The 22,116-nt window shown below is 52.5% G+C and overlaps 1 protein-coding gene across 1 annotated transcript in view; it reads left to right on the forward strand.

Moving 5' to 3' along the window:
* The first annotated feature begins 3,186 nt into the window (after nt 1–3,186).
* The window catches only part of LOC137332661 (gamma-aminobutyric acid receptor subunit gamma-4-like), a 191,856-nt gene continuing 172,926 nt past the window's right edge, over nt 3,187–22,116 (forward strand). The window contains exon 1 of the mRNA XM_067996608.1: nt 3,187–3,223. Coding sequence (XP_067852709.1) covers nt 3,221–3,223 — 3 coding nt within the window. The 5' untranslated portion in view covers nt 3,187–3,220. The remainder of the gene's footprint in view (nt 3,224–22,116) is intronic.

Below are 22,116 nucleotides of genomic sequence, written 5' to 3' on the forward strand. Positions count from 1 at the left end.
ATAGAACTCACGGTCATTGTGATCTCCTGGACTATATTTGACCTAGAGGGATCGGAGAGGGATTTTCCAGATTTTCTTTTCTTTAATTGGTGGGTTTTTGATCTGGTTTTTCGCCCATGGTACCTATGGGTAGGTAATCTCTTCACCTGATGAACAAGGCATCACAACTGTATGGGGCAAGCTAGATAGCCCAGCTGGTCTTTGACTATCCAACATATTCCTATGGATCTTCTGAGCATAAGGGGATCTACCAAAGTGTTCTGGGGATTCCAGCATCTTCTCTATTTACTGTGAATACGTTGGCCGGGAATTTCCTCTGATTTACTCGTGACTTTGCCATGGGAACTGCCGCATATCCAGTGAAATTACAGCGGTCGAGTGGGAGCAGGTCTGAGGAAGTTCGGGGTCATTATTCCTGTTTCTGGTTAATAATAAAACCCATTTTCAGCATTGATTTGATTTGGATAGCTGGTATTGTGTTTCAGAAGTTGGAACAAAGGGGTCTTCAGAAATGTATCAATACTTCCAGGAGGTCCCACGAGTTTAATAATACTTGCAGAGTGTCCCATGAGTTTAATAATACTTGCAGAGGGTCCCATGAGTTTAATAATACTTGCAGAGGGTCCCATGAGTTTAATAATACTTGCAGAGGGTCCCATGAGTGTATTAATACTTGCAGAGGGTCCCATGAGTGTACTAATACTTGCAGAGGACACCATGAGTGTATTAATACTTTCAGGGGGTCCCATGAGTGTATTAATACTTGCAGAGGGTCCCATGAGTGTATTAATACTTGCAGAGGGTCCCATGAGTTTAATAATACTTGCAGAGGGTCCCATGAGTGTATTAATACTTGCAGAGGGTCCCATGAGTGTATTAATACTTGCAGAGGGTCCCATGAGTGTATTAATACTTTCAGGGGGTCCCATGAGTGTATCAATACTTCCAGGGGGTCCCATGAATGTATTAATACTTCCAGGGGGTCCCATGAGTGTACTAATACTTGCAGAGGACACCGTGAGTGTATTAATACTTTCAGGGGGTCCCATGAGTGTATTAATACTTTCAGGGTGTCCCATGAGTGTATTAATACTTTCAGGGTGTCCCATGAGTGTATTAATACTTGCAGAAGGTCCCATGAGTGTATTAATACTTGCAGAGGGCCCCATGGGTGTATTAATAGTTGCAGAGGGCCGCATGAGTGTATTAATACTCTCAGGGGGTCCCATGAGTGTATTAATTCTTGCAGAGGACCCCATGAGCGTATTAATACTTGCAGAGGGTCCCATGAGTGTATTAATACTTTCAGGGGGTCCCATGAGTGTACTAATACTTGCAGAGGACACCATGAGTGTATTAATACTTTCAGGGGGTCCCATGAGTGTATTAATACTTGTAGAAGGTCCCATGAGTGTATTAATACTTTCAGGGTGTCCCATGAGTGTATTAATAGTTGCAGAGGGTCCCATAAGTGTATTAATACTTTTAGGGGATCCCATGAGTGTATTAATACTTGCAGACGACCCCATGAGCGTATTAATACTTTCAGGGGGTCCCATGAGTGTATTAATACTTTTAGGGGATCCCATGAGTGTATTAATACTTGCAGGCGACCCCATGAGTGTATTAATTTTTCAGGGGGTCCCATGAGTGTATTAATACTTGCAGAAGGTTCCATGAGTATATTAATACTTTCAGAGGGTCCCATGAGTGTATTAATACTTTCAGAGGGTCCCATGAGTGTATTAATACTTGCAGAAGGTCCAATGAGTGTATTAATACTTTCAGAGGGTCCCATGAGTGTATTAATACTTTCAGAGGGTCTCATGAGTGTATTAATACTTGCAGAAAGTCCAATGAGTGTATTAATACTTTCAGGGTGTCCCATGAGTGTATTAATACTTTCAGGGTGTCCCATGAGTGCATTAATACTTTCAGGGGGTCCCATGAGTGCATTAATACTTGCAGGGGGTCCCATGAGTGTATTAATACTTGCAGGGGGTCCCATGAGTGTATTAATACTTGCAGGGGGTCCCATGAGTGTATTAATACTTGCAGAAGGTCCAATGAGTGTATTAATACTTGCAGGGGAGGTGGGGGGAAGGCTGAGCTGATTGTCAGATTGCTTCCTGCTATAGAACCTGAAAATGGCAGTGAGCCAGTCACAACCGCTGCTCACATCCTGCTTCAGACACTCTGCTACTCTCGTGTGGGCCCTTTTGATATTTGAATGCTTCCACGCTGGTGCACGGGATGATTCTCTCATTTGTACAAAACCCCTGTCAGATGCAATAAGTTTCTCAATTAACCAGATGAGATTTCTGGAATGTGACCTCATTACCAATCGGTTACAGGCGCTATTTGGGGAGTTTCTGTTACACGGCTGCAAGTTCTGTACATCACGGGCTCTGTCTTCATCTGTTTCCCCTTCAGTGAGCAAAGCAGTAACAGGGTCTCGAGTTGGTGCCCCGATAAGGGACACCACAGGGTCTGCGTCTCACATCTTGACCAGCAATCCGTGGCCTGTGAACAGCCCACTGCTGCAGGCATGGCACCATGTGTACAGCTTGCTGACTCATCCATGTATTACCAAAGAAAGAACTTGCATTTATATAGAACCTTTCATGACCTAAAGTGCTTTACAGCTAATGAAGTATTTTGAAATGTAGCCACTGTTGTAATGTGGGAAACACGGCAGCCAATTTTCGCACAGCAAGATCCCACAAACAGCAATGTGATAACGATCAGATAATCTGTTTTAATGATGTTGGTTGAGGGATAAATATTGGCCAGGACACCGGGGCGAACTCTCCTGCTCAACTTCCAATAGTACCATGGGATCTTTTACATCCACCTGAGAGGGCAGACGGGGCCTCGGTTTAACATCTCATCCGAAAGACGGCACCTCCGACAATGCAGCACTCCCTCAGTACTGCCCTGGAGTATCAGCATGGATTATGCGCTCAAGTCTCTGGAGTGGGATTTGAACTCATGACCTTCTGACTGAGAATCAATTATTGAAATAAATCACTATTTTATAACAAAGGGTTTCTTTGTAATTTTCTAGAGTAAATATTTTGCACGCTTTAATTGAATCTTAAGATATAATTGTTGTGTTTACTAATCGTAGTGCTCACTGTGTTTCTGTTTTTCAGTAAAACCGACAGTTATTGACGTTGATATTTATGTGAACAGCATTGGTCCAGTGTCCGTTATCCAAATGGTAAGTGTCTCAGGGAGAAGCATGTGGGAGGCTGTGCACCGGGCATTTCCCTGTACTCGGTGTAGATAAGGCAGCTTCCAGTGTTCGCCTGTAGCCTCAGTGGGCGAGAAACAACTTTCTAATTCAGTGTTGGCCCAACCCTTGCTGGAGTGGGGCATCTCCCGGTGAGCACCATTAATTAGTTAAACTTTTCCCTCACCCTTCAGATTGAATATTATTTGTGCCGTATCTCGCTGGAAGTGCAAGATGATAACGGCGCAGTGAGGGCAACGGGGGCATCTGGGACCTGAGAGAACAGCGAGGGCAACGGGGGCATCCGGGACCTGAGAGAACAGCGAGGGCAACGGGGGCATCCGGGACCTGAGAGAACAGCGAGGGCAACGGGGGCATCCGGGACCTGAGAGAACAGCGAGGGCAACGGGGGCATCCGGGACCTGAGAGAACGGTGAGGGCAACGGGGGCATCCGGGACCTGAGAGAACAGTGAGGGCAACGGGGGCATCCGGGACCTGAGAGAACAGCGAGGGCAACGGGGGCATCCGGGACCTGAGAGAACGGTGAGGGCAACGGGGGCATCCGGGACCTGAGAAAACAGCGAGGGCAACGGGGGCATCCGGGACCTGAGAGAACAGCGAGGGCAACGGGGGCATCTGGGACCTGAGAGAACAGCGAGGGCAACGGGGGCATCCGGGACCTGAGAGAACGGTGAGGGCAACGGGGGCATCCGGGACCTGAGAGAACAGCGAGGGCAACGGGGGCATCCGGGACCTGAGAGAACAGCGAGGGCAACGGGGGCATCCGGGACCTGAGAAAACAGCGAGGGCAACGGGGGCATCCGGGACCTGAGAGAACAGCGAGGGCAACGGGGGCATCCGGGACCTGAGAGAACGGTGAGGGCAACGGGGGCATCCGGGACCTGAGAGAACAGTGAGGGCAACGGGGGCATCCGGGACCTGAGAGAACGGCGAGGGCAACGGGGGCATCCGGGACCTGAGAGAACGGTGAGGGCAACGGGGGCATCCGGGACCTGAGAGAACGGTGAGGGCAACGGGGGCATCCGGGACCTGAGAGAACGGTGAGGGCAACGGGGGCATCCGGGACCTGAGAAAACAGCGAGGGCAACGGGGGCATCCGGGACCTGAGAGAACGGTGAGGGCAACGGGGGCATCCGGGACCTGAGAGAACAGTGAGGGTAACGGGGGCATCTGGGACCTGAGAGAACGGTGAGGGCAACGGGGGCATCTGGGACCTGAGAGAACAGCGAGGGCAACGGGGGCATCTGGGACCTGAGAGAACAGTGAGGGCAACGGGGGCATCTGGGACCTGAGAGAACGGTGAGGGCAACGGGGGCATCTGGGACCTGAGAGAACAGCGAGGGCAACGGGGGCATCCGGGACCTGAGAGAACGGTGAGGGCAACGGGGGCATCCGGGACCTGAGAGAACAGCGAGGGCAACGGGGGCATCTGGGACCTGAGAGAACAGCGAGGGCAACGGGGGCATCTGGGACCTGAGAGAACAGTGAGGGCAACGGGGGCATCCGGGACCTGAGAGAACAGCGAGGGCAACGGGGGCATCTGGGACCTGAGAGAACAGTGAGGGCAACGGGGGCATCCGGGACCTGAGAGAACAGCGAGGGCAACGGGGGCATCTGGGACCTGAGAGAACGGTGAGGGCAACGGGGGCATCTGGGACCTGAGAGAACAGCGAGGGCAACGGGGGCATCTGGGACCTGAGAGAACAGCGAGGGCAACGGGGGCATCTGGGACCTGAGAGAACAGCGAGGGCAACGGGGGCATCCGGGAGCTGAGAGAACGGTGAGGGCAACGGGGGCATCCGGGACCTGAGAGAACGGTGAGGGCAACGGGGGCATCCGGGACCTGAGAGAACAGTGAGGGCAACGGGGGCATCCGGGACCTGAGAGAACGGTGAGGGCAACGGGGGCATCCGGGACCTGAGAGAACGGTGAGGGCAACGGGGTCATCCGGGACCTGAGAGAACGGTGAGGGCAACGGGGGCATCCGGGACCTGAGAGAACAGCGAGGGCAACGGGGGCATCCGGGACCTGAGAGAACAGCGAGGGCAACGGGGGCATCCGGGACCTGAGAGAACGGTGAGGGCAACGGGGGCATCTGGGACCTGAGAGAACGGTGAGGGCAACGGGGGCATCTGGGACCTGAGAGAACAGCGAGGGCAACGGGGGCATCCGGGACCTGAGAGAACAGCGAGGGCAACGGGGGCATCTGGGACCTGAGAGAACGGTGAGGGCAACGGGGGCATCTGGGACCTGAGAGAACAGCGAGGGCAACGGGGGCATCTGGGACCTGAGAGAACGGTGAGGGCAACGGGGGCATCCGGGACCTGAGAGAACAGCGAGGGCAACGGGGGCATCCGGGACCTGAGAGAACAGCGAGGGCAACGGGGGCATCCGGGACCTGAGAGAACGGTGAGGGCAACGGGGGCATCTGGGACCTGAGAGAACAGCGAGGGCAACGGGGGCATCCGGGACGTGAGAGAACGGTGAGGGCAACGGGGGCATCTGGGACCTGAGAGAACAGCGAGGGCAACGGGGGCATCTGGGACCTTAGAGAACGGTGAGGGCAACGGGGGCATCTGGGACCTTAGAGAACAGCGAGGGCAACGGGGGCTTCTGGGACCTTAGAGAACAGCGAGGGCAACGGGGGCATCCGGGACCTGAGAGAACGGTGAGGGCAACGGGGGCATCTGGGACCTTAGAGAACAGCGAGGGCAACGGGGGCATCTGGGACCTTAGAGAACAGCGAGGGCAACGGGGGCATCTGGGACCTTAGAGAATGGAGAGGGCAACGGGGGCATCTGGGACCTGAGAGAACAGTGAGGGCAACGGGGGCATCTGGGACCTTAGAGAACAGCGAGGGCAACGGGGGCATCTGGGACCTTAGAGAACAGCGAGGGCAACGGGGGCATCTGGGACCTTAGAGAATGGAGAGGGCAACGGGGGCATCTGGGACCTGAGAGAACAGCGAGGGCAACGGGGGCATCTGGGACCTTAGAGAACAGCGAGGGCAACGGGGCATCTGGGACCTTAGAGAACGGTGAGGGCAACGGGGGCATCTGGGACCTGAGAGAACAGCGAGGGCAACGGGGGCATCCGGGACCTGAGAGAACAGCGAGGGCAACGGGGGCATCTGGGACCTGAGAGAACGGTGAGGGCAACGGGGGCATCTGGGACCTGAGAGAACAGCGAGGGCAACGGGGGCATCCGGGACCTGAGAGAACAGCGAGGGCAACGGGGGCATCTGGGACCTTAGAGAACAGCGAGGGCAACGGGGGCATCCGGGACCTGAGAGAACGGTGAGGGCAACGGGGGCATCTGGGACCTTAGAGAACAGCGAGGGCAACGGGGGCATCTGGGACCTTAGAGAACAGCGAGGGCAACGGGGGCATCTGGGACCTTAGAGAATGGAGAGGGCAACGGGGGCATCTGGGACCTGAGAGAACAGTGAGGGCAACGGGGGCATCTGGGACCTTAGAGAACAGCGAGGGCAACGGGGGCATCTGGGACCTTAGAGAACAGCGAGGGCAACGGGGGCATCTGGGACCTTAGAGAATGGAGAGGGCAACGGGGGCATCTGGGACCTGAGAGAACAGCGAGGGCAACGGGGGCATCTGGGACCTTAGAGAACAGCGAGGGCAACGGGGGCATCTGGGACCTTAGAGAACAGCGAGGGCAACGGGGGCATCTGGGACCTGAGAGAACAGCGAGGGCAACGGGGGCATCTTGGACCTGAGAGAACAGTGAGGGCAACGGGGGCATCTGGGACCTGAGAGAACAGTGAGGGCAACGGGGGCATCTGGGACCTGAGAGAACAGTGAGGGCAACGGGGGCATCTGGGACATTAGAGAACAGCGAGGGCAACGGGGGCATCTGGGACCTGAGAGAACAGCGAGGGCAACGGGGGCATCTGGGACCTGAGAGAACAGTGAGGGCAACGGGGGCATCTGGGACCTTAGAGAACAGCGAGGGCAACGGGGGCATCTGGGACCTTAGAGAACAGCGAGGGCAACGGGGGCATCTGGGACCTGAGAGAACAGTGAGGGCAACGGGGGCATCTGGGACCTTAGAGAACAGCGAGGGCAACGGGGGCATCTGGGACCTGAGAGAACAGCGAGGGCAACGGGGGCATCTGGGACCTGAGAGAACAGTGAGGGCAACGGGGGCATCTGGGACCTTAGAGAACAGCGAGGGCAACGGGGGGCATCTGGGACCTGAGAGAACAGTGAGGGCAACGGGGGCATCTGGGACCTGAGAGAACAGCGAGGGCAACGGGGGCATCTGGGACCTGAGAGAACAGTGAGGGCAACGGGGGCATCTGGGACCTGAGAGAACAGTGAGGGCAACGGGGGCATCTGGGACCTGAGAGAACAGTGAGGGCAACGGGGGCATCTGGGACCTTAGAGAACAGCGAGGGCAACGGGGGCATCTGGGACCTGAGAGAACAGCGAGGGCAACGGGGGCATCTGGGACCTGAGAGAACAGCGAGGGCAACGGGGGCATCTGGGACCTGAGAGAACAGCGAGGGCAACGGGGGCATCTGGGACCTGAGAGAACAGCGAGGGCAACGGGGGCATCTGGGACCTTAGAGAATGGAGAGGGCAACGGGGGCATCTGGGACCTTAGAGAACAGTGAGGGCAATGGGGGCATCTGGGACCTTAGAGAACAGTGAGGGCAACGGGGGCATCTGGGACCTTAGTGAACGGCGAGGGCAATGCGGCATCTGGGACCTTAGAGAACGGCGAGGGCAACGGGGGCATCTGGGACCTCAGAGAACGGCGAGGGCAACGGGGGGCATCTGGGACCTTAGAGAATGGAGAGGGCAACGGGGGCATCTGGGACCTTAGAGAATGGAGAGGGCAATGGGGGCATCTGGGACCTTAGAGAACGGTAAGGGCAACGGGGGCATCTGGGACATTAGAGAACGGCGAGGGCAACGGGGGGCATCTGGGACCTTAGAGAATGGAGAGGGCAATGGGGGCATCTGGGACCTTAGAGAATGGAGAGGGCAACGGGGGGCATCTGGGACCTTAGAGAACAGCGAGGGCAACGGGGGCATCTGGGACCTTAGAGAATGGTAAGGGGAACGGGGGCATCTGGGACCTTAGAGAACGGCGAGGGCAACGGGGGCATCTGGGACCTCAGAGAATGGAGAGGGCAATGGGGGCATCTGGGACCTTAGAGAACGGTGAGGGCAACGGGGGGCATCTGGGACATTAGTGAACAGTGAGGGCAACGGGGGGCATCTGGGACCTTAGAGAACAGATAGGGCAATGGGGGGCATCTGGGACCTTAGAGAACGGGGAGGGCAACGGGGGCATCTGGGAACTTAGAGAACGGTGAGGGCAACGGGGGCATCTGGGACCTTAGAGAATGGAGAGGGCAACGGGGGCATCTGGGACCTGAGAGAATGGAGAGGGCAACGGGGGCATCTGGGACCTTAGAGAATGGTAAGGGCAATGGGGGCATCTGGGACCTTAGAGAACAGTGAGGGCAACGGGGGCATCTGGGACCTTAGAGAACGGCAAGGGCAATGGGGGCATCTGGGACCTTAGAGAACGGTAAGGGGAACGGGGGCATCTGGGACCTTAGAGAACGGTAAGGGCAACAGGGGCATCTGGGACCTTAGAGAACGGCAAGGGCAACGGGGGCATCTGGGACCTCAGAGAATGGAGAGGGCAATGGGGGCATCTGGGACCTTAGAGAACGGTGAGGGCAACGGGGGGCATCTGGGACATTAGTGAACAGTGAGGGCAACGGGGGGCATCTGGGACCTTAGAGAACAGATAGGGCAATGGGGGGCATCTGGGACCTTAGAGAACGGGGAGGGCAACGGGGGCATCTGGGACCTTAGAGAACAGCGAGGGCAACGGGGGCATCTGGGACCTTAGAGAACAGCGAGGGCAACGGGGGCATCTGGGACCTTAGAGAATGGAGAGGGCAACGGGGGCATCTGGGACCTTAGAGAATGGAGAGGGCAACGGGGGCATCTGGGACCTTAGAGAACGGTGAGGGCAACGGGAGGCATCTGGGACCTTAGAGAATGGAGAGGGCAACGGGGGCATCTGGGACCTTAGAGAATGGAGAGGGCAACGGGGGCATCTGGGACCTTAGAGAACGGCGAGGGCAACGGGGGCATCTGGGACCTTAGTGAACGGTGAGGACAACGGGGGCATCTGGGACCTTAGAGAATGGAGAGGGCAATGGGGGCATCTGGGACCTCAGAGAACAGTGAGGGCAACGGGGGCATCTGGGACCTTAGAGAACAGCGAGGGCAATGGGGGCATCTGGGACCTTAGTGAACGGCGAGGGCAATGGGGCATCTGGGACCTTAGAGAATGGCGAGGGCAACGGGGGGCATCTGGGACCTTAGAGAACGGCGAGGACAACGGGGGCATCTGGGACCTTAGAGAATGGAGAGGGCAATGGGGGCATCTGGGACCTTAGTGAACGGCGAGGGCAATGGGGCATCTGGGACCTCAGAGAACAGTGAGGGCAACGGGGGGCATCTGGGACCTTAGAGAACGGCGAGGGCAATGGGGCATCTGGGATCTCAGAGAACAGTGAGGGCAACGGGGGCATCTGGGACCTTGGAGAACGGCGAGGGCAACGGGGGCATCTGGGACCTTAGAGAACGGTGAGGGCAACGGGGGCAACTGGGACCTTAGAGAATGGAGAGGGCAATGGGGGCATCTGGGACCTTAGAGAACGGCGAGGGCAATGGGGCATCTGGGACCTTAGAGAATGGAGAGGGCAACGGGGGCATCTGGGACCTTAGAGAATGGAGAGGGCAACGGGGGCATCTGGGACCTTAGAGAATGGAGAGGGCAACGGGGGCATCTGGGACCTTAGAGAACGGTAAGGGCAATGGGGCATCTGGGACCTTATAGAACGGTGAGGGCAACGGGGGGCATCTGGGACCTTAGAGAATGGAGAGGGCAACGGGGGGCATCTGGGACATTAGAGAATGGAGAGGGCAACGGGGGCATCTGGGACCTTAGAGAACAGTGAGGGCAATGGGGCATCTGGGACCTTAGAGAACGGCGAGGGCAACGGGGGCATCTGGGACCTTATAGAACGGCGAGGGCAATGGGGCATCTGGGACCTTAGTGAACGGCGAGGGCAACGGGGGCATCTGGGACCTTAGAGAACGGCGAGGGCAACGGGGGCATCTGGGACCTTAGAGAACGGCGAGGGCAACGGGGGCATCTGGGACCTTAGAGAACGGCGAGGGCAACGGGGGCATCTGGGACCTTAGAGAACAGTGAGGGCAACGGGGGGTATCTGGGACCTTTGAGAACAGCGAGGGCAACGGGGGCATCTGGGACCTTAGTGAACGGCGAGGGCAACGGGGGCATCTGGGACCTTAGACAACGGCGAGGGCAATGGGGGGCATCTGGGACCTTAGAGAACTGCGAGGGCAATGGGGGGCATCTGGGACCTTCGAGAACGATGAGGGCAACGGGGGGCATCTGGGACCTTAGAGAATGGAGAGGGCCAACAGCCTATCTCCTTAACCAATGAGGTTTAGGTATTGAGAAAGAAACAGAGAAACAACAGAGAAGGAAATCGGGTGAATTAGCGTCAAATTAGACACAGAAAGAGGAATAAAGAGAGGGAAAGAAAGATTGATTAAGAGAGAGAAATAACAGGCAGAAAGGAAAAGTAAGAAAAATGTTAAAAAATTTAAAGCTTAAATTTTTTTAAATCTCTAAGAAGAATTTACTACCTGTGGAAGTGAGATTCCACAGTTTAAATTGTTCCCTTTCCAGGCTGGAGAGGTTGCTTGGCATTGCAGTAATAATTATCACATTGTTAGAAGGGTACTTGTGCTTTTTGCAGCGAGTTTGATGTCCAAATCCCGCCAAAATAATGGGGTGGTTAAGGGCGTGGTGCTGCTTTGGTGAGGCTAATGGCAGAGCGGTACAAATCGTCCAGCAACTTCTGGCGATTTGCAATTCACAGGATTCAGGGGGTATCTCATCCTCACCACAAATTGCTGGCCGATTTATACACTAATAACAACAAACACCATTAAACTAATCATTAAACTCACCAGTTCTGGGCCATAAATCCTACTGATCAATGAGGACAGGACCTTTGGCTCTAATGTGAAGACATTATATAATTAACAATGACTGATAAGATTATACTTCACCAGGACAGCATTCCCCTATTCACAGTCCAGCCGATTGTATTAACACCAATTCAGGACACTTTTTTTATTCGTTCATGGGATGTGGGTGTCACTGGCGAGGCCGGCATTTATTGCCCATCCCTAATTGCCCTTGAGAAGGTGGTGGTGAGCCGCCTTCTTGAACCGCTGCAGTCCGTGTGGTGACGGTTCTCCCACAGTGCTGTTAGGAAGGGAGTTCCAGGATTTTGACCCAGTGACGATGAAGGAACGGCGATATATTTCCAAGTCGGGATGGTGTGTGACTTGGAGGGGAACGTGCAGGTGGTGTTGTTCCCATGTACCTGCTGCTCTTGTCCTTCTAGGTGGTAGAGGTCGCGGGTTTGGGAGGTGCTGTCGAAGAAGCCTTGGCGAGTTGCTGCAGTGCATCCTGTGGATGGTACACACTGCAGCTACAGTGCACCAGTGGTGAAGGGAGTGAATGTTTAGGGTGGTGGATGGGGTGCCAATCAAGCGGGCTGCTTTGTCCTGGATGGTGTCGAGCTTCTTGAGTGTTGTTGGAGCTGCACTCATCCAGGCAAGTGGAGAGTATTCCATCACACTCCTGACTTGTGCCTTGTAGATGGTGGAAAGGCTTTGGGGAGTCAGGAGGTGAGTCACTCGCCGCAGAATACCCAGCCTCTGACCTGCTTCTACAACTGTAGAACTCCCAGATTGGTGGCGGGGTGGGGGGCGATCATTGAACAAACATCTGCCAACACCTGTTTATAAAGGGTCTGCATTTGAGACCAGTCTTGCAGCCCTCCACACAAATTCCAACTGGACTGGAGTTGGCTGACATCTTGGTTTTAAAGACACAGCACAGACTGTTCTGGGCTATGTTTAGATTTTAAAAGTGCAGATCTTTTTATTTGGTTTGATCTAGAGATGTAGGATATTGGTCAGTTGAGGGATAAATATTGGCCAGGACACAGGGGAGAACTCCCCTGAGCTTCTTCAAAATAGTGGCCATGGGATCTTTTACGTCCACGGAGAAGGCAGACGGAGCCTCGGTTTAACATCTCATCTGAAAGACGGCTCCTCAGACAGTGCAGCACTCCCTCAGCTTGGATCATGTGCTCAAGTCTCTGGAGTGGGTTTCAGAGGCGAGAATGCTATCGCTGACCTGGGACCTATCAGAATGCAGAATCGAATGGGAGTCCTGCTCTGTCGCCCTTCCACTGTTGGAGCGTGATTCCCCCAGAATTCTGACCCACAGTTTCGTTTTTAAAGTGGGCGGGGAGGGGAGACATTCGCCATTTGTTCTCGTCGATATGTTGAGCTGGTTTTGGCTGTGAGATCGGCAGATTATTTGCTGCTTATTTCGGCGAAGGAAATGGCTGACTCGGAACCTTGTGAGAACTTGCTGAGGATGCTCATCCCTCATTCTGTCAACTTCAGCACAATCCCCACACAGATTCACTCATCCGCTTCTACTTATCTCAGCTAATCAATCAGATCCTCCCCTCTCCGCTAAGCTGGGTTGGAGTCTGTGGCTGCAGCTGCCTCTGTGATGTTAGTGTCAACGTTCCATCACTTCCCAACTGATGACAGTTGATCCGTCACTAAGTGTGACCCAATTCACAGATGAACGTGAAACCCTGGAATGCTTCAATATATTTTGGTCCAATACATAGCCGAGCAAATCATTCAATAGAATCTGCCCACAGCCTGTGTCCAGGAAGGAATTCCAACTTAATTCCAGAGGTGGAATCTTTTTTGTTTTTTGTTTTTAATTCATTCTGGGGATGTGGGCGTCGCTTTGCCTTGAACTGCTGCAGTATGTTTTTGTAGTGGTTTTTGATACAACTGAGTGGTTTGCCCTCAAAGGGCAGTTAAGAGTCAACCATGTTGGTGTGGGACTGGAGTCACATATAGGCCCAGACCCGGTATGAACATACAAAATTGACCGGCAGGAATCGACCAGCTGGTCCATCAAGTCCACACCATGCTGACCGGAGTATCCGGACTAAACATTTCCTCCCACCACCTCTCCACCCCACCTGGTCCCAGCCCTGTCATCGCCAGGGAGAGGCAAAAAAAGAGACAAAACCTCGGGCCAATAAGGGAAAAAATAATCTGGACAATTCATCTCCGACCCCCTCGGGTGATTGAAACCAGTCCAGGGGATCACACAGACCGAGTGTTACCTATAAAGACACTGACCTTCTATACAAAGCGATCTCTGCCTCAGTCAGGAACTGGTCCAGCTCCCTCTCGAAGGCAGAGAGTCGGCACCCACCGTACCAGCCGGCCAGGTATTCCAGAGACTCACTACACTCTGGGAAAAGAGGAGCTGCCCAATATCCAAGGCCTTTGAGCCTATCTGAGTAGCTGACGTACTTTAAGCTACTAATCATAAAGGATAAAGGGTAAAGACGGCAGGTTTCCTTCCCTAAAGGACATGAGTGAAAGAGCTGGGTTTTTACAACATCCCAACAGCTTCACGGTCACTTTTACTGATCTCAGCTTTTTATTTCCAGATTTTTTAAAACTAAATTCAAATTCTCAAACTTCCATGGTGGGATTTGAACGCATGTTCTCTGGATTACTAGTCCAGTAGCATTGTGTTTTAACTGGGAGCTCAGATGCTGCCTTTGTGGCTCAGTTTCTTAATGTGTCACCCAGTGCGGTCCTGAGCGATACAGAGCAGGTGGAGCCCAGGTTTTAATGTTTGCAGTAGCTCATCACAGGCAGCCAGATTGACAATAGGGATGATTGGCCTCAGTGCCCCGGGGCTAGAGAGAGCAAAGGATTGCTGCTGCTGACTGCTATGTACTTGCACTTGCTGGTAAGTGCTTCTGTGATAGCCACACTGAGCTTGGCAGTGACGCTTCCACAGTCGAACAGCCAGTCAACACTACCGAAGACTGACAGCGAGGGCAAGACAGTGGTGCCTGTGAAACTCAGGGTGAACTCAGGAGAGAGGGATAGTATTAGATGTCTAATTATATACACACACATATATATATATATATATATATATATAAAGACTGATTGTATGAAGGCCTGTGAGTTATGGTGAGCCGTGGCCCTACATCAGCATTACACCAACATCTGCCGGTGGCACCATTTATTAAACAGCCCAGCAATGCCATTGTAAAATAATAACCAAAAAAACATCATTTCCCATCTAAAGTTCGCAGTGTTTTGAACTGGTTAATCTTGTAGGATGGTGAATACAGATCCTTAGTGGCGTGATATTTTTAAACCTGTTACATTATCAGCTCCATGTGACAGAGAGACAACAGCAAGTTGGTTTTCAAGTTGAATAAACGACCTGGATTTCCATGACAATATATCATTATTAAAAGAAGGAGAATCTACATTATATAACAGCTTACTTTATATTTCAGCAACAATTTATACAGCCACTCTTTATGTGAAAAAGTGCCTCCTGATTTCACTCCTGAAACACCGAATCCACGTATCATTTGCAGGGAACAAGACTGAAAGAGACTGAGCGACAAAAAGATCTTGGTGATATTGTGAACAGATCACTAAAGGTTCATGACCAATGTAGAGAAACTGTAGATAAAGATAACAAGGTATTGGGTTGTATTAATAGAACCATTCAGTACAAATCAAAGGACCCCATTTTTACAGGTCGCTGGTCAGACTGTATCTCGAGTACTGGGCTCAGTTTTGGACCCCCCACATGGTGGGTGATATAACGCCCCTGGAAGAGGGTCCAGAGGAGAGCTCCAAGAATGATTCCTAGTTTAAAGAGTCTCAGCTACTCCGATAGGCTCAAGGACCTTGATCTATTTACTGTAGAGCAGCATGGACTCAGAGGTGACCTGATAGAGGGCTGGAAAATAATTAAACGGCTGGATAGTGTCCCTATTTTTTTTATTCATTCTCGGGAGGTGGGCGTCGCTGGCGAGGCCGGCATTTATTGCCCATCCCTAATTGCCCTTGAGAAGGTGGTGGTGAGCCGCCTTCTTGAACCGCTGCAGTCCGTGTGGTGAAGGTTCTCCCACAGTGCTGTTAGGAAGGGAGTTCCAGGATTTTGACCCAGCGACGATGAAGGAACGGCCGATATATTTCCAAATCGGGATGGTGTGTGACTTGGAGGGGAACGTGCAGGTGGTGTTGTTCCCATGTGCCTGCTGATCTTGTCCTTCTAGGTGGTAGAGGTCGCGGGTTTGGGAGGTGCTGTCAGAGAAGCCTTGGCGAGTTGCTGCAGTGCATCCTGTGGATGGTACACACTGCAGCCACAGTGCGCCGGTGGTGAAGGGAGTGAATGTTTAGGGTGGTGGATAGGGTGCCAATCAAGCGGGCTGCTTTGTCCTGGATGGTGTCGAGCTTCTTGAGTGTTGTTGGAGCTGCACTCATCCAGGCAAGTGGAGAGTATTCCATCACACTCCTGACTTGTGCCTTGTAGATGGTGGAAAGGCTTTGGGGAGTCAGGAGGTGAGTCACTCGCTGCAGAATACCCAGCTTCTGACCTGCTCTTGTAGCCACAGCATTTATATGGCTGCTCCAGTTACGTTTCTGATCAATGGTGACCCCCCCCAGGATGTTGATGGTGGGGGATTCGGCGATGGTAATGCCGTTGAATGTCAAGGGGAGGTGGTTAGACTCTTGTTGGAGATGGTCATTGCCTGGCATTTGTCTGGCACGAATGTTACTTGCCACTTATCAGCCCAAGCCTGGATGTTGTCCAGGTCTTGCTGCATGCGGGCTCAGACTGCTTCATTATCTGAAGGGTTGCGAATGGAACTGAACACTGTGCAATCATCTGAGAACATCCCCATTTCTGACCTTATGATGGAGGGAAGGTCATTGATGAAGCAGCTGAAGATGGTTGGGCCTAGGACACTGCCCTGAGGAACTCCTGCAGCAATGTCCTGGGGCTGAGATGATTGGCCTCCAACAACCACTACCATCTTCCTTTGTGCTAGGTATGACTCCAGCCAATGGAGAGATTTCCCCCTGATTCCCATTGACTTCAATTTTACTGGGGCTCCTTGGTGCCACACTCGGTCAAATGCTGCCTTGATGTCAAGGGCAGTCATTCTCACCTCACCTCTGGAATTCAGCTCTTTTGTCCATTTTTGGACCAAGGCTCTAATGAGGTCTGGAGCCGAGTGGTCCTGGCAGAACCCAAATTGAGCATCGGTGAACAGGTTATTGGTGAGTAAGTGGTGGTGATTATTCCAATTTAATAGATTGGGGACATGAGTTTAAACTATGGAAGAGTAGGAATAGAGTTGGGCGGTTCTTCTTTTCCCAGAGAGTGGTGAGACACTGGAATACATTGCCGGCTGGTACGGTGGGTGCCGACTCTCTGCCTTCGAGAGGGAGCTGGACCAGTTCCTGACTGAGGCAGAGGTCGCTTCGTATAGAAGGTCAGTGTCTTTATAGGTAACACTCGGTCCGTGTGATCCCCTGGACTGGTTTCAATCACCCGAGGGGGTTGGAGAGGAATTTTCCAGGGTATTTTTTCCCCTATTGTCCCGGGGTTGATGGATCAGCCGGTCTTTTCCTGCCCGTCAATTTTGTATGTCAGTATCAGGAAGGACTTTTTCACGCAAAGGGGAGTGGAAATCTGGAACTCTCTCCCCCAAAAGGCTGTGGGTGCTGGGGATCAATTGGAGCTTCCAATACTGAGATTGATAGATTTTTGTTGGCTAAGAGTATCAAGGGATAGGGAGCAAAGGCGGGACATGGATTTGAGGTACAGATCAGCCATGACCTATTTGAAGGGTGGAGCAGAGGGCTAGCCCAGAGGGCTGAGGTACTGAGTCATTGAGGATATTCAAGACTGAGATCAATAGATATTTGTACACTAAGGGAATCAAGGAATATGGGGATAAGGCGGGAAAGTGGAGTTGAAGATGAAGATCAGCCATGATCTTATTGAATGGCGGAGCAGGCTCGAGGGGCCGGATCACCTTTACCCTGCGTCAATTTCTTATGTATTTCTTATGTTTTTATGTTCTTAGGTTCAAGGGGCTGAATGGCCTCCTCCTGTTCCTATGTAACAGGCTCGAGGGGCTGAATGGCCTTCTCCTGTTCCTGTGTAGCAGGCTCAAGGGGCTGAATGGCCTCCTCCTGTTCCTATGTAACAGGCTCGAGGGGCTGAATGGCCTTCTCCTGATCCTGTGTAACGGGCTCGAGGGGCTGAATGGCCTCCTCCTGTTCCTGTGTAGCAGGCTCAAGGGGCTGAATGGCCTCCTCCTGTTCCTATGTAACAGGCTCGAGGGGCTGAATGGCCTTCTCCTGATCCTGTGTAACGGGCTCGAGGGGCTGAATGGCCTCCTCCTGTTCCTGTGTAGCAGGCTCAAGGGGCTGAATGGCCTCCTCCTGTTCCTGTGTAGCAGGCTCAAGGGGCTGAATGGCCTCCTCCTGTTCCTGTGTAGCAGGCTCAAGGGGCTGAATGGCCTCTTCCTGTTCCTCTGTAAAAAAATGTATATAACTATAATGAGGCGACAGAGATATAAGATTAAATGTAAGAGACTTAGGACAGAGAACAGGAGGAACCTTTCTACACAGAGAGTTGTGAGGCTGTGGAATTCACTGTCAGTGATTGAAGCCGAGACCATGTCAACATTTAAGGAGAGGTTAGATAGAGGTTAGAAATGGGAACGGGGCGGGTACATGGGATTAGGATACTGCCCATGTGGAGGATACACACCAACACGGACTGGATGGGCAGAATGGCCTGCTTCTGTGTTGTAATTTATATTTAATTCTATATAACAATTTACATTTATACAGCAGCGAATGAAATTTATATAATAACAACTTAAAATATATAACAGCAGCAACTTATGAGTAGGGCAGAGAGTGGGGATGGGATGTAGGGTGAGTGCAGGTGGTCACACTGGGAGAAAGGAGATGACGGGGGGATTTGAGATGGGGTCCAGCCTGGCCTGAACGACAGTTTGGGGGGGGGAAAGGACATGGGTTCAGGAGATCTCCACAAGCTACTCATGGTTATCTGGGTCCCTTTTTGGGGGCTGTTCTCATTCACACACAGTCTCTGATACCCACCTCCCCTCCATTTCTCACCTTACATCCCACCCTCCCGAAAGGAATCTGTTTCTATATCCCAGCCATTTCTTGGAATGGTAAGTAGCAGGCTGCTTGTTGATTGGATCCTCCTCCAGTGGAGAGGGTGAGTGACGGAGTGTGAGGGACAGAGTGTGAGGGACAGAGTGTGGAGAGACAAAGTGTGAGTGATGGAGTGTGAGAAATGGAATGTGAGAGATGGGGGTGAGAGACGGAGGGTGAGACACGGAGGGTGCGGGAAGGAGTGTGAGGGACAGAGTGTGAGAGATGGAGGGTGAGAGATGGAGTGTGAGTGATGGAGTGTGAGAAATGGAATGTGAGAGATGGGGGTGAGAGATGGAGTGTGAGAGACTGAAGGTCAGAAACGGAGGGTGAGAGACGGAGGGTGAGAGACGGAGGGTGAGAGACGGAGGGTGCGGGAAGGAGTGTGAGAGACGGAGTGTGAGAGATGGAGTGTGAGAGACGGAGGGTGAGAGATGGAGTGTGAGAGACGGAGGGTGAGAGATGGAGTGTGAGAGACGGAGGGTGAGAAATGGAGTGTGAGAAATGGAGGGTGAGAGACAGAGGGTGAGAGATGGAGGGTGAGAGACGGAGTGTGAGAGACGGAGTGTGAGAAATGGAGTGTGAGAGACGGAGTGTGAGAAATGGAGTGTGAGAGACGGAGGGTGCGGGAAGGAGTGTGAGAGACGGAGTGTGAGAGATGGAGTGTGAGAGACGGAGAGTGAGAGATGGAGTGTGAGAGACGGAGAGTGAGAGATGGAGTGTGAGAGACGGAGAGTGAGAGATGGAGTGTGAGAGACGGAGGGTGAGAGATGGAGTGTGAGAGACGGAGGGTGAGAGATGGAGTGTGAGAGACGGAGAGTGAGAGATGGAGTGTGAGAGACGGAGGGTGAGAGATGGAGTGTGAGAGACGGAGGGTGAGAGATGGAGTGTGAGAAATGGAGGGTGAGAGACAGAGGGTGAGAGATGGAGGGTGAGAGACGGAGTGTGAGAGACGGAGTGTGAGAAATGGAGAGTGAGAGATGGGGGTGAGAGATGGAGTGTGAGAGACTGAAGGTCAGAAACGGAGGGTGAGAGACGGAGTGTGAGAGATGGAGTGTGAGAAATGGAGTGTGAGAGATGAAGGGTGAGAGATGGAGTGTGAGAGACTGAAGGTGAGAAACGGAGGGTGAGAGACGGAGGGTGCGGGAAGGAGTGTGAGAGACGGAGAGTGAGAGATGGAGTGTGAGAGACGGAGGGTGAGAGACGGAGGGTGCGGGAAGGAGTGTGAGAGACGGAGAGTGAGAGATGGAGTGTGAGAGACGGAGGGTGAGAGATGGAGGGTGAGAGACGCAGGGTGAGAGACGGAAGGTGAGAAATGGAATGTGAGAGACGAAGGGTGAGAGACAGAGGGTGAGAGACCACTACTCTTACTCTGTGCACAGTGCTCACCAGGGGTATATGAGGAGCACTACACCAAAGCAGATTGTTTTATTTACATATCTGTCTATATAAAACATACACAATTTTTTTTTTTATTCGTTCATGGGATGTGGGCGTCGCTGGCAAGGCCGGCATTTATTGTCCATTCCTAATTGCCCTTGAGAAGGTGGTGGTGAGCCGCCTTCTTGAACCACTGCAGTCCGTGTGGTGAAGGTTCTCCCACAGTGCTGTTAGGAAGGGAGTTCCAGGATTTTGACCCAGCGACGATGAAGGAACAGCGATATATTTCCAAGTCGGGATGGTGCGTGACTTGGAGGGGAACGTGCAGGTGGTGTTGTTCCCATGTGCCTGCTGCCCTTGTCCTTCTAGGTGGTAGAGGTCGCGGGTTTGGGAGGTGCTGTCGAAGAAGCCTTGGCAAGTTGCTGCAGTGCATCCTGTGGATGGTACACACTGCAGCCACAGTGCGCCGGTGGTGAAGGGAGTGAATGTTTAGGGTTGTGGATGGGGTGCCAATCAAGCGGGCTGCTTTATCTTGGATGGTGTCGAGCTTCTTGAGTGTTGTTGGAGCTGCACTCATCCAGGCAAGTGGAGAGTATTCCATCACACTCCTGACTTGTGCCTTGTGGATGGTGGAAAGGCTTTGGGGAGTCAGGAGGTGAGTCACTCGCTGCAGAATACCCAGCCTCTGACCTGCTCTTGTAGCCACAGTATTTATATGGCTTTTCCAGTTAATTTTCTGGTCAATGGTGACCCCCAGGATGTTGATGGTTGGAAATGCCGTTGAATGTCAAGGGGAGGTGGTTAGACTCTCTCTTGTTGGAGATGGTCATTGCCTGGCACTTGTCTGGAGCCCAAGCCTGGATGTTGTCTAGGTCTTGCTGCATGCGGGCTCGGACTGCTTCATTATTTGAAGGTGGCAGGACAAGTTGAGAAGGCTGTTAAAAAACTATGAGGAGTCCTGGGCTTTATAAATAGAGACATGGAGTTCAGTATCAAGGCAGTTATACTAAGTCTTCATAAAACACTGGTTAGGCCTCAGTTGGATTATTGTGTCCAGTTCAGGGCACCACACTTTAGGAAGGATGTGAAGGCCTTAGAGAGGGTGCAGAGGAGATTTACTAGAATGTTTCCAGGGATGAGGGACTTTAGTTATGTGTCGAGCCTGGAGAAGCTGGGATTGTTCTTCTTAGAACAGAGAAGGATAACAGGAGATTTGATAGAGATGTTCAAAATCATGAATGGTTTTAATAGAATAGATAGCGAGAAACTGTTTCCAGTGGCAGGAGGGTCGGTAACCAGAGGACACAGATTTAAGATAATTGACAAAAGAACCAGAGGGGAGATGAGGAGTAATTTTTTATGGAGCGAGTTGTGATGATCTGGAATTCACTGCCTGAAAGGGCGGTGGAAGCAGATTCAATAATAACTTTCAAAAGGGAATTGGATAATTATTTGAAGGGAAAAATTTGCAGGGCCATGGGGAAAGAACGGGGGAGTGGGACTAATTGGATAGCTCTCTCAAAGAGCTGGCACAGTCACGATGGGCCGGATGGCCTCCTTCTGTGCTGTATGATTGTATGAAAATGCTGGGTTTTGTGGTGGACTGCAGGCAGTACAGGTGCTGAATAGGTCGGGTTGTAAGAAAGCATTTATACAGTGCCTTTCCCGACTTCAGGACATCCCAAAGCGCTTCACAGCCAATGAAATGCTTTTAAAGTGTGGTTACTGTTGTAATGTAGGGAAACACGGCAACCAATTTGTGCACAGCAAGATCCCACAAACAGCACTGAGTTAATTATCAGTGGAACTGTTTTTTTTAGGGATGTTGGTTGAGGGATAAATCAGGACAACGGGGAGATCTCACCTGCTCTCCTTCAAAGATTACTGCGGGATCTATTACCTCCACTGAGAAGGTGAAAACATGTGGATTTAAAAGGTTAACATTTCAAAGTTCTCTTCAAACTAATTAACTGGGTCCGTGCTGGGAGTTGGAATATGATATGATGCCACCTCCTAAAATCAGTATCAAACCTGGTGAAGTGGCCTCAGTGAGCAAGTTGGAACTGAGCAATCTGCAGCTACTCATTTCAAATAGAGGGTTTGTTTTGGGAGGAAAGTTCATTGACTGGTATCTTACAGGAGAGGATGCTCAGATACACACCAGCTCTCCCACCTGACTTGCCAAATTGTAGGACATCCACCTGTTGTGAGGAAACACCTTGGGCCAGACCAGAACCCAGAGAATA

The sequence above is a fragment of the Heptranchias perlo genome, chromosome 15, assembly GCF_035084215.1.
Source record: "Heptranchias perlo isolate sHepPer1 chromosome 15, sHepPer1.hap1, whole genome shotgun sequence".
Taxonomy (NCBI): Eukaryota; Metazoa; Chordata; class Chondrichthyes; order Hexanchiformes; family Hexanchidae; genus Heptranchias; species Heptranchias perlo.